Here is an 11266-nt window from a genome sequence, read left to right as displayed (position 1 = left end):
AGACAGGGTTTCTCTGTATAGCCCTGGCTGTCCTGGAACTCACTTTGTAGACCAGGCTGGCCTCGAACTCAGAAATCCGCCTGCCTCTGCCTCCCGAGTTCTGGGATTAAAGGCATTCGCCACCATGCCCGGCTCCCTGCCTGCTTTTTATGCAGAGCATTCAATATATGGCCTCGTATGTTTGAGACAAGTATTCCATCTTGAGTCACCTCACTGGGGGAGTCGCCCCCTGCCTCTCCCTGGGGGATTCCTGGCAGGCATCTCATCCCCAGCCCTGTTGTGACTTTTCATTTTGAGGCAGTGTCTCTTAAGTTTCCATGGATGGCTTTAGATTCTCTCTAGACCAGGCAGGACTTGAATTTGCCTCAGACTTCCAAGCAGCTAGGGCAACAGATCTGTGCCACCGGGTCCTGCCAGTTTTTACAAGTATGTCAAAACAGGCAAAACAAAATACTCAAACTGTATTTCCCTGACTGTGGTCTCACACAGATTCGGGGGCCAGTGGGGGTGGGGGTGGGGGTAGGGGTGGCTGGCATTTTGAACAGCAGGGGAGGGGAGGGCCAGCCTGTTGATGATCTCTATCCAATTCTATCAACACAGCCGCCCTGTGGTGCCTCCTTTGATTCCCCCGAAGATTCCAGAAGGGGAGCGTGTGGATTTTGATGTAAGTGACAGATGTCCTACCCCAGAAGCAGCTGCAGGATTCTTGGCGCCTTGAGCCCATTCTGACAAGTGCCCTTCTATGCTTCCTTCATGAAAACCCTGGGGGTAACCCAGGGTCCTGTTGTTAGCAAGGAATGCTTTGCTGACATCTGCTGGAAGCCATCCCAGCTGACTGTCAGTCATCACCTAGGGCTGGGGTGGGGCAGGCTCCAGGGCCCTGTCCGGCGGCCTCACGGGCTCCCTCTTCAGGACATCCACCGGAAGCGCATGGAGAAAGACTTACTGGAGCTGCAGACGCTCATCGATGTGCACTTTGAACAGCGGAAAAAGGAGGAGGAAGAGCTCATTGCACTAAAAGACCGCATTGTGAGCCGGAAATCCGGGTCCTCTAGTTACATCTATCTCCCCTTCCCTCCCTCCATGTAGTGCTTTGGGGTCTCTGGGAGAAACAGCGGGGATATTGGGCGGCTCCACTCCAGTATCTATTTCTACCAGGAGTACATTTTGGAGGCTGAGGCAGGAAGATTACCATGAGCTCGAGACTGTCTCAAAAAGGACAATTAAATAAAAGAAACTATCCTTATTTTGTTCGTCTACTGGTGGAGGGATAACTTGTGGGAGGAGATAGCCCCCAAGAACCCCCACGTTTTCTGCCCCAATCTTCCCTTAATACCCCTAGGAGAGGCGACGCGCAGAGAGAGCTGAGCAACAGCGCTTCAGAACAGAAAAGGAGCGAGAACGCCAGGCCAAGCTGGCGGTAGGTGTCTGTCCTTTCCCTATAGGAGAATACTTTATTTCCCATGTTTGATTCTCTCTGCGGTTCTCAGAAAGTCCCTGTAATGTCTAGCATAAGGATTTTCCTATTGGAAGGGTGAACAGTGCATATAAATAGTCTACTGCTGATCTAGCTTCAGGCAGGGCTGGATTAAGAGACTTAAGCCATAGCACAAAGACTGAGCTTTGCTGGGTGTGATGGCCTCAGACCTATGATCCCAGCACAGGAGAAGCTGAGGCAGGAGGATTTTGTGAATTTGAGGCTAGCCTGAACTATATGCCAAGTTAAGGAGTGGCTCTCTCCGTGGCTCCAACTTCACTTATGGAGATGCTGAGCCATCAACTACCCAGGCTAGGCTCTTCCTCCCTCAGGTATGTAAGGCCCCATGGAGTGGACCCCTTTGTTCTCACAGGAGGAGAAGATGCGGAAGGAGGAGGAGGAGGCGAAGAAGAGAGCAGAGGACGACGCCAAGAAGAAGAAAGTTCTGTCCAACATGGGAGCTCATTTTGGGGGCTACCTGGTCAAGGTGAGTCGAGCCTGTGGAAATCTGCGTCTACAAGGAGGGAAGGGAAACTTGGGGCTGCTGGTCCTGAGGAGGAAGGCTAAACCTGGACCTCATCCAGGGCCAGCTGTCACTGTAGATAGCACGTGGCAAGTAGGTGAGGGAGACACTCCGCTGATTGTCTCTGTCCCTCCTCCGGCCACAATGTTCCTCTGGTGGTGCCTGGCTGTGAGGGAAGAAGACTGGGGCCTGTACGTTTGAGGGAGGGGGCACGGAGTTTGAGTTCCTGAGTCCGAGGAGAGAGGGCTGGAGCCTGGGGCTCTGGGACTAAGGGAGGAGGAGGCTGAGGCTGGACCCCTGGACTGAGGGAGGAGGGCTGAGGCTGGACCCCTGAGTGTCTGAAGGGGGAGGGCTGAGATGTACTCCTTGCATGTGGTGGAGGCACTGGCCTTGCTGAGTAGATTTAGCCTCCAGGTTCTATCCCTGGCTTGGGATTCCTCCCACTCCAGGCAGAACAGAAGCGTGGGAAGCGACAGACTGGTCGGGAGATGAAACTCAGGATTCTGTCTGAGAGGAAAAAGCCCTTGAACATCGACTACATGGGGGAGGACCAGCTCCGGTAGGTCCTGGCAGCTCTCACAAGGCTTCCACGGGCGATACTCAGGGTCTGAGCCTTGGTGCTGTGTTACTTCAGGCAATTGACACTCCTTTTCTGGGCCACTGTTGCTGTCTATGTTCAAAATGTCACTCAGATGCAAGCTACCCGGTGGCTGGCCTGGCCTGTAGTGTCTGGTATCCACAGTGCCCCCTTCCGTATTTAGGTGGAATTGCAGCATTCAGGGAAGAGGTAGGAGGATCAATTCAGGGTCATCCTCTGCTGTATATTGAGTTGGAGGCCAGACTTCACACACACACACACACACACACACACACACACACACACACACACACACACACACACACAACCACGCACTATGTAAGTAATAAAAACCAAACGGCTTTCACTCTGGGGCTCATAGCCATTACTTCCGGAGACTTCCATTTAGGAACTTCTGTTTCAGAAAGTGGTCACACATTTGAAAACCTTCCGTGGGCAATTTAGCAAGAGGGTAGCAACTATACCAATCCCAAAGAGACTTGCTGCATGGCTTGGGGTAAGTGGCTCGACCTCTCTGGACTCAGAAGGCAGCCTGGATCTTGCTGCATCCTGGTCCTTCTCGACCTGCTAGGGAAAAGGCCCAGGAGCTGTCAGAATGGATCCACCAGCTGGAATCAGAGAAATTTGACCTGATGGAGAAATTGAAGCAACAGAAATATGAGGTGAGACCTACCTGCCTCTGTTGGGGCCCAGGCTGGGTGACAGGTGTGGCAGGTGGCCCTGGTTGGACATCTACCTAGCCTGGTTTCCTGCCCCACAGATCAATGTGCTGTACAACCGCATCAGCCATGCCCAGAAATTGTAAGTGCCACTCCCAACCTCCACATACGGCTCCTTCTGTTCCCTCTGTCCCTCCCTCCCTCCCTCCCTCCCTCCCTCCCTCCCTCCTTCTGCTGCTTCTGCATACCACTGCCCTTTTGGCATCTCCTGTCTGTTTCCTGAGACATTCTATCCGTATCTGTTCTTGTGGGTTTATTTATTGGTTTATTTATTGGCTTTTTTTTGTTTTATTTGTTTTTTCGAGACAGGGCTTTCTCTGTATAGTCCTGGCTGTCCTGGAACTCACTCTGTAAAGCAGGCTGGCCTCGAACTCAGAAATCTGCCTGCCTCTGTCTCCCAAGTGCTGGGATTAAAGGAGTGTGCCACCACTGCCCAGCTCAAAACAAAGTCTTACTTGGTAGACCAGGCTGGCTTAGAACTCACTGTGTAGCCCAGGCTGGCTTTGAATGTGTAAGCAGATCTTTTTGCCTCAAACCAGTGGAATGCTGGGATGGTTGATGTGACTTACCTACCATCCCTGTTTTTTTGTTGGACTGCTTATTTATTTTTAAGTCAAGGTTTCACATAGCACAGACTCACTAGGAAGCTGAGGCTGGCCTTGAACTACTGATCCTCTGGATTCAGCCTCAGGAGGGCTGGGGTTATTGGCCTGCACTACAGTCTTTTGCTTTTCCTTATCAGCTCTTAGGTTTCAGTCTCACTCCCTGTCTGTATTCCTCCAATTCTTTTCTTTCTGAGTACATATTATTTTACACCATTTTTTTGCATCATGTTTACATGCACACAGTGTGTGCATGTACATGTGTATGTGTGTTTGTGTATGGGTGTATGTGTAGGTGTGTATATGTATATGGGTGTATGAGTGTGTGTGTGACTGTGTGTGTGTGTGTGTGTGAGTGGATGTAAGCGTGTATATGGATGGGTGTGTGTGCCCACAGAGACCAGAAGTTTGGATGCACTGGAGCTAAGTTACAGACAGTTGTGCACCACACAACATGGAGTGTGCTCAGAAGACTTGGAAGACTCGGTTTCCTCTTCCTTTCTTGTGGTCCCAGAGATAAGGCTCAGATCTTAGGGTTGGCTGCAAGCACCTTTACTTGCTAACCCATCTCACTGGCCTCTCTCTCTCTCTTTTCTCTCTTTGTCCCTCCCTCTTCTGCAAGTTTTCCTTCTCTCTATTTCTTCTTATTAAGACAAGGTCTCGCGGGGTGGGGTGGGGGTGGTGCACGCCTTTAATCCCAGCACTTGGGAGGCAGAGGCAGGCGAATTTCTGAGTTCGAGACCAGCCTGGTCTACAAAGTGAGTTCCAGGACAGCCAGGGCTACACAGAGAAACCCTGTCTTGACGCCCCCCCCCCCAACCAAAAAAAGACAAGGTCTCCTGTAAGCTGGAGTGACCTAGAACTCCATTGGTATTTGAGACTGCCCTTAAACTCCTGACAATTGCCTGCCTCCACCTGCCAAACCTGGCACATGTATGTGCATGTGTGTGTGTATGTATACACACATATGTATACATATATGAATATATATGTACACTATATGTATGTATATGTACACATATATGTATGTATATGTATGCAGTACTGGGCACTGAGTCAGGGCCTCTCCCATGTTAGTACTCTACCACTGAACCACAAACCAGGCCTCTCACTGGCGGATTACACACACACACACACACACACACACACACACACACACACACACACACACACACAGGCCAGGTTGTCCTCAAACATTTCCTGATCTTCCTGCTTCATCCTCTTCAGGGCTGACATCACTGGTGTTTCTCACCATGCCCAGGCTTCCTGCTCAGTCTCTTTCTTGTTCTAGCCTTTTCTGTACTCTTCCAACCTCCCTGAGCCCTGATGCATGTCACCACCTCTAACTAACCCTTCTTTCACCCTCAAGCTCCTTTCACATAAATTTTCATGAGTTATCTGAACTAACCCAAGAAAGTCAACTCCCACCAACCACTTACTGGGCATTATCTGAAAGAGCTGCACTCAAAGGTGGTCGTAGCTCAGTGGTAGAACCACTACCTAGAATTCCCAGTGAGGGGCTGGGGGTGTGGCTCATAGGTAACCCCCTGCCTAGAATCCCCCAGTGAGAGGCCTGGTTTGTGGTTCAGTGGTAAAGTACTTACTTAACATGGGAGAGGCCCCGACTCAGTGCCCAGTACTGCAAAAAAGAAATAGCACTGCTGGCCTCTGCTCCTGACTTCCTCTGGGTGGGGGTGGGTATTTGGTGGACTTCCTGAATTTTAAAGATGCTGTGTTAAGCTTATCTCGGAGGCTCAGAACCTCTTCCTGACACCACCTTCTTCTCCCACAGCCGAAAGGGGGCTGGGAAGGGTCGAGTTGGAGGCCGCTGGAAGTGAGACTGCCAGGACATGACCCGCTGTGTGGAGCCCAGGAGCCACTGGAGTGTGTCCCATCTGTAACTCAAAATAAAGCGCCCCCAGGCATCAGCTTAAGTTCTTCAGGGTTGTTATTATGTGGCTGGCTGTGTGGGTTGATCGACATCTCCATATTGCCCGGGAGAGCCATCAACTGTCATTAAAGAGATTTCAAGCTCATGACTAGGAGTACAGCTTGTCTAGAGCTCATGAGACCCTGGTTAAATCTCCAGTTCTGCTTAAACTAGATACGATGGCAAGTGACAGTAATCCCAATACTGGGGAGGTAGAGACAGGAGGTTCGGGGTTTCAAGGTCATTCCTTGGCTACACAGTGAGTTCAAGATCATCCTATATGAGGTTCTGTCTCAAAAAAATAAAGACAATACAGGTGGTAGTGGCATATGCCTTTAATCCCAGCACTCGGGAGACAGACACAGGCATATTTCATGAATTTGAGGCCAGCATGGTCTACAGAATGAGTTCCAGGACATCAAGGGCTACACCAAGAAACCCCGTCTCATCAGACAGACAGACAGATGACAGACAGACAGGGCTGGTAGAGGAATAGATTTATAAGCTGTGATCCTAGGGCCCAGGACCCAGCCCAGCAGGTAGATGTGTATCCTGCCAAGCATCGTGAGCCGGGTTGGATTAGATCTCCACAACCCCCATGGAAGAAAGAAGTAATTCCTGCAAGTCACCCTCCGCCCTCCACATGTGTTGTCATACATAAACACACATGTACAAATGGATATAACAACTACCAAAGAGATGCGGTTCTGGAGCAGGAGAGATGGCTTAACAGTTACCAGTTTTGCTGCTCTTCCATTCAGTGTGTTAGAAGGGTGTGCATGAATGCTGTGGTCAGGAACTGAAAACCGGAAGATAGTTTTTGGTTGGTGCTCTCCTTCCTCGTGGGTCCCAAGGATGGAAATATCTGACTTCTTGCCTTGGGGAAGAAGGGTGTGTGTGTGTGTGTGTGTGTGTGTGTGTGTGTGTGGTGTATGGGGTAGGGTTCACGTAGCTCATATCTCAAAAAAAAAAAAACCCACAGGATTATCCTTTTGGATTTATGACCATTGTTTCCCAGGCCTCGAGCTTTTTATGGCTTATTTCTCTGCATAAATCCAAAGATTATGGAGTGGGTGGGCTGCTTTAGTGCCCCTTAGGAAAAACGTTTGTTTTCCCTATGCAAATTTTGACAGCTTTCTTGTTAGACTTTGGTAGGTCTGTGTTCTTGTTTCAAAATGTTTTTTTTATCCTTCTCAAATTAGATTTTTTTGGGGAGATAATGTGAAAGATCACATTATTTTTATCAGGTGTTTATTAGGTGTTCTTATCTGTTGGAAGAACTTTCAAACCTAGTGGAACATCACATTTCAGACTTACAAAGTCATGCCAGGGGCTGGCTCAGCGGTTAAGAGCACTGGCTGCTCTTCCGGAGGTCATGAGTTCAAATTCTAGCAACCACAGGGTGGCTCACAACCATCCTTAATGAGGAAAAAAACAAAAAACAAAAAACTATGGGCTGGAGCAAGCAGGGCCGGAGTGAAAAGGGGTGTGGGGAGGAAAAAAAAGAACCGAACAAAAAAAATCATGCCCGGAGAGCATGATACAATCTGAATTATAATTCCTATTGTCCTTTGCAGCCCCAGGTGGGCTAAAGAAAAGTATGTGGTTATTTTGGTCATGTTTGAGGGTCCTCTTTCTGGTATGCTCAGGGAATTATTACCACTAGAAAACGTGGGCTTGTTCTTGATCTGGAAACTGACTTCTTAGGTACCTTGCATTCTGAGACATATTTGGAAGTCTGGAGCTGAACCCTTTGGAGGCGTGGCCTTGAGACTACATTTCCCAGCTTGCCCTATGTTATCTGATTTCCTTGAACTTTGCTCGGGAACTTTATCGCTATGTTAAAAGATGAGTTTGGCGGTGACAAGCTTTAATCTTGTTTGAGAACTCAATTTCCCGTCGGCCCTTGGTCTACCTGATGCCTTAGGGAGCCCATTCATTCATTCGAAATATTTTTTATTGCCTACTCTCAGGCTTAGTTCTAGTCATTAGGACTAAGAGGGTCTCAAAGAAAACAAATCGAGTTTACTTATAGACGATGGGAGAGGGACAGATTCAAAACCAAAACAAGTACGCTCCTTTAATTTCATCACTCGAGAGGCAGGAGGAGGCGGAGTTTTGTGAGTTCGAGGCCATTCTGGTCTGCATAGCGAGTTTCAAACCAGTCATACTGAGACCCTAGCTCAAAACAAAAATACCCCCCCGCCACACACACACACACACAAACAGACTCCTGTAATCCCAGCAATTAGGAGATGGAGACAGGAAGATCAGACGTTCAAGGGCATTATTAGTGAGTTCGAGGGCCATCCTATCTCAAAACAAATCGTAAAAAGTATGCAAATTTTATTTCTATCTCTCAGGATCCGCTATCCGCTATCATTTCCCATGCGCCTTGGCTTAGTCACTTTACAAAGTACACTACATTTCCCAGCATGCCCCAGTAGCCTGTCCGGCCGCTCTACCCAGATTCCCAGCACTCTCTAGGGACATGCCCTCCTTTAGGCAGTTCTCCTTTTGCTTTTTTCTTCGAGAGAGGGTTTCTCTGTGTAGCTCTGGCTGTCCTGGAACTCAGGACCAGGATCAGACCAGACTGGCCTCGAACTCACTGCCTCTCAAGTGCTAGGATTGAGGACGTGCCTTTTGACTATTTTCGTTCGACCCCTTCCAGCTTTGGATTTCTAAACGTGCCTCAGGATATATAGGGAGTCTAGCGAAGACTTCCGCTTGTAGAACCCATTTCCCAGCACTCCTGCTGCCTCATTCTCTAACCTATCTGCTCAAGTTATGCAAGGCTCCTCAATGGGGAGAAACTCCACTTCCCAGCTCGCTATGAGGGGCTTCTTTTTAGGCCCTTACCCCCAGCGATAGCTACGCAAGTCTCAGGCGGGACTCGGTTACCCAGAGGGCTTTGGGTCGGCGCTGTGACGTCAAATATACCGAGCGGGGGCTGGGCGAGCTTCTGGGCGGTGCTTGTCGCGCGGCGGTTCCCGGCGGTTCCCGGCGGCCCCCGGGGCGGGCGGGTGGCGGCTGTTCGTCGCCCGGTGCTCGCTCGCTCGCTCGCTTAGTAGGCGGGCGGGCGGCCGGCGCGATGTCCGGCGAGGATGGTCCGGCCGCGGGCCCGGGGGCGGCGGCGGCTGCTGCGGCCGCCCGTGAGCGGCGGCAGGAGCAGCTGCGGCAGTGGGGGGCGCGGGCGGGCGCCGACCCGGGCCCCGGCGAGCGGCGTGCCCGCACGGTCCGCTTCGAGCGCGCCGCTGAGTTCCTGGCGGCCTGCGCGGGGGGCGATCTGGACGAGGCTCGCCTGATGCTGCGCGCAGCGGATCCCGGCTCCGGCGCTGCGTCCGACCCCGCCGTCCCTCCGCCTGCCCGTGCCGTGCTCGACTCCACCAACGCGGATGGCATCAGCGCCCTGCACCAGGTCAGCGCCCCCGCCCCGCGTCTTCGCCACTCCGGCTTCCTCCCTCGGTCCTGAGCCACCTCCCCTCGACTGTGCCATCACTGAGGATCCCGCCTGCTCTGTGGCCGCCTCTTCTCTGTCATTCGTGCTGTCATCTCTCTCCGGTGCATTTTTGCAGCATCGCTTACTTCCGTGCCTATGCTGGCCGAGTTCCTCCTTTCCTGGCTGGTACTTGTTTGACTGTGCTGAAGTCTTTCCTGACCCAGGCCTGTGATTTCGTTCTCCTGCAGTCTGACTTGACCCTCTTTAGGTCCAGGTCCTTCAGTGTCACTTCTTTGAAGGTCCATCCTGTTTGTGCCTTCCTCTTCTTCCCGTGACTTGTGCTGTACGTTGCGGCCTGGGGATGGTCTTTTCTCTTCTAGGCAGTGTACCACGTTGTTTCCTTGAAAAGGCATTTCCTCTGTCGGGTCATCCCTTGCTTTTTTTTTTTTTTAATCTTCTACCTGCAATCCCATGTCCTTAATTACATTATCTCTTCATCTCCCCCCCCCCCCAAATTTGGGGATCTTGTTACCTCTTATAGAGGTTTCTCCTCAACTCTCTTTCTCTGTTTACATTGTTTGCTTTCCTGGAAACTTGTAGGCATTTGCTCTTCAAGGAGCTGGACCACTTTTCCTTTTGTTTTGTTTTTTTTGTTTTTCCTTTAGACAAGGTCTTGCTATGTAGCCCAGGCCAGCCTCAAATGCAGGTCCCTATGTCTCTGCCCCCACCCCCCCTTTTTTTTTTGGTTTTTCGAGACAGGGTTTCTCTGTATACCCCTGGCTGGGAACTCACTTTGTAGAACAGACTGGCCTCGAACTAAGAAATCCGCCTGCTTCTGCCTCCCCAGTGCTGGGATTATAGGCGTGCGCCACCACGCCCAGCCCTTCTCTGCCCTTCTTATTTCTGGAATTACATGGCCACTTCACCTATTGCTGTTTCATCTCCTTGACTTTATTTAGGGAACCAACGTCCTTCTTCAAAAAGTGTGCCCTCTCTCCTAGATTTCCACACTATCACCTCCCAGGATTCTAGAACCTATTCCACACATTTTTTTCCATTGCTCTGTGCCTGAGAGTCAGGACCATCTTGTGTTGTTGCTTGGGTTCTTCTGGATTCAGGATGCTTTTATTCAGTTAGGATGACCGAGAACAAGATAAGTTACACAAGAGCCTACATCCCAGTTCTCCCTCCTGGTCTCAGTGTTGGTCCATCCAATGTCAGTCTTCTGGTGGGCAGCTTCTTTCATGGCGACTTCCATCTCCTGGGTTGTCCTCTCTTCTTGCTAGGATCCCTTAGTTCAGTTACTGGTGGAAACAGAGGGGATCCTGGAAGGGAAGCCTGCTGCCTGTGGAGATGGGAAACAGAGGGAGGGTATTTGACAGGTTCAATTTTCACACATGCAGGTAGAGAAAAAACACTCAGAATCCATCCGTCCTGGGCTGCGATATGTAGCTTAGGTGGTAGAGTGGGTACTTAGAGCTCAGGAAACCAGGGGCTTGGAAAGTGGAAGCAAGGTGATTGGAGGTTCAGTGTCAGCTTCAGCTACAGAGTGAGTTTGAGGCCATTCTCAGCCATATGAGACGTAGTCACAAAAACAGTACATTAATCAGTACTGACTTAATGTCTGTTTGCCTGTCTGTCCTTTGTCTCTTGTATCTTGAATGTTCTTTCTCTGTGTCCGTTAGCTTTCTTACTTGTGGAATGGGGCCAGTGGTCACCTCTGTCCCTAGAAGCTCTGGTGAGAAGTGTCATGTGGAAGCTCCTCCTTGAGGCCTACATGATCTGCTGGTGTACCCTGGGAAGGTGTTCCCAGTGCTGTCTGGGACAGTTTCCTTTACATACAGCAGGGTACTACTTCCCTGAGGCCCCTCTCAGGGTCTCAGCATCTTTTTTTTTTTTTTTTTTTTGGTTTTTTGAGACAGGGTTTCTCTGTATAGCCCTGGCTGTCCTGGAACTCACTTTGTAGACCAGGCTGGCC

The 11266-nt window shown here is 50.5% G+C and overlaps 2 protein-coding genes across 4 annotated transcripts in view; both read left to right on the top strand.

The window, feature by feature from the left end:
• Tnnt1 (troponin T1, slow skeletal type) overlaps positions 1-5955 on the top strand; it is an 11452-nt gene extending 5497 nt beyond the window's left edge. For both annotated transcript variants that reach the window (XM_021166217.1, XM_021166216.1), the window contains exons 7-14: positions 601-664; positions 913-1029; positions 1343-1420; positions 1851-1964; positions 2450-2559; positions 3170-3260; positions 3359-3399; positions 5712-5955. In XM_021166217.1, the coding sequence (XP_021021876.1) occupies positions 601-664; positions 913-1029; positions 1343-1420; positions 1851-1964; positions 2450-2559; positions 3170-3260; positions 3359-3399; positions 5712-5757 (661 nt within the window). In that variant the 3' untranslated portion in view covers positions 5758-5955. The remainder of the gene's footprint in view (positions 1-600; positions 665-912; positions 1030-1342; positions 1421-1850; positions 1965-2449; positions 2560-3169; positions 3261-3358; positions 3400-5711) is intronic.
• Positions 5956-8855: 2900 nt separating this feature from the next.
• The window catches only part of Ppp1r12c (protein phosphatase 1 regulatory subunit 12C), a 20280-nt gene continuing 17869 nt past the window's right edge, over positions 8856-11266 (top strand). For both annotated transcript variants that reach the window (XM_021166874.2, XM_021166873.2), the window contains exon 1: positions 8856-9267. In XM_021166874.2, coding sequence (XP_021022533.1) covers positions 8941-9267 — 327 coding nt within the window. In that variant the 5' untranslated portion in view covers positions 8856-8940. The remainder of the gene's footprint in view (positions 9268-11266) is intronic.

This window comes from Mus caroli, chromosome 7 (genome assembly GCF_900094665.2).
Source record: "Mus caroli chromosome 7, CAROLI_EIJ_v1.1, whole genome shotgun sequence".
In the NCBI taxonomy this organism is placed as follows: domain Eukaryota; kingdom Metazoa; phylum Chordata; class Mammalia; order Rodentia; family Muridae; genus Mus; species Mus caroli.
This window is presented reverse-complemented; position numbering and strand designations above follow the sequence as displayed.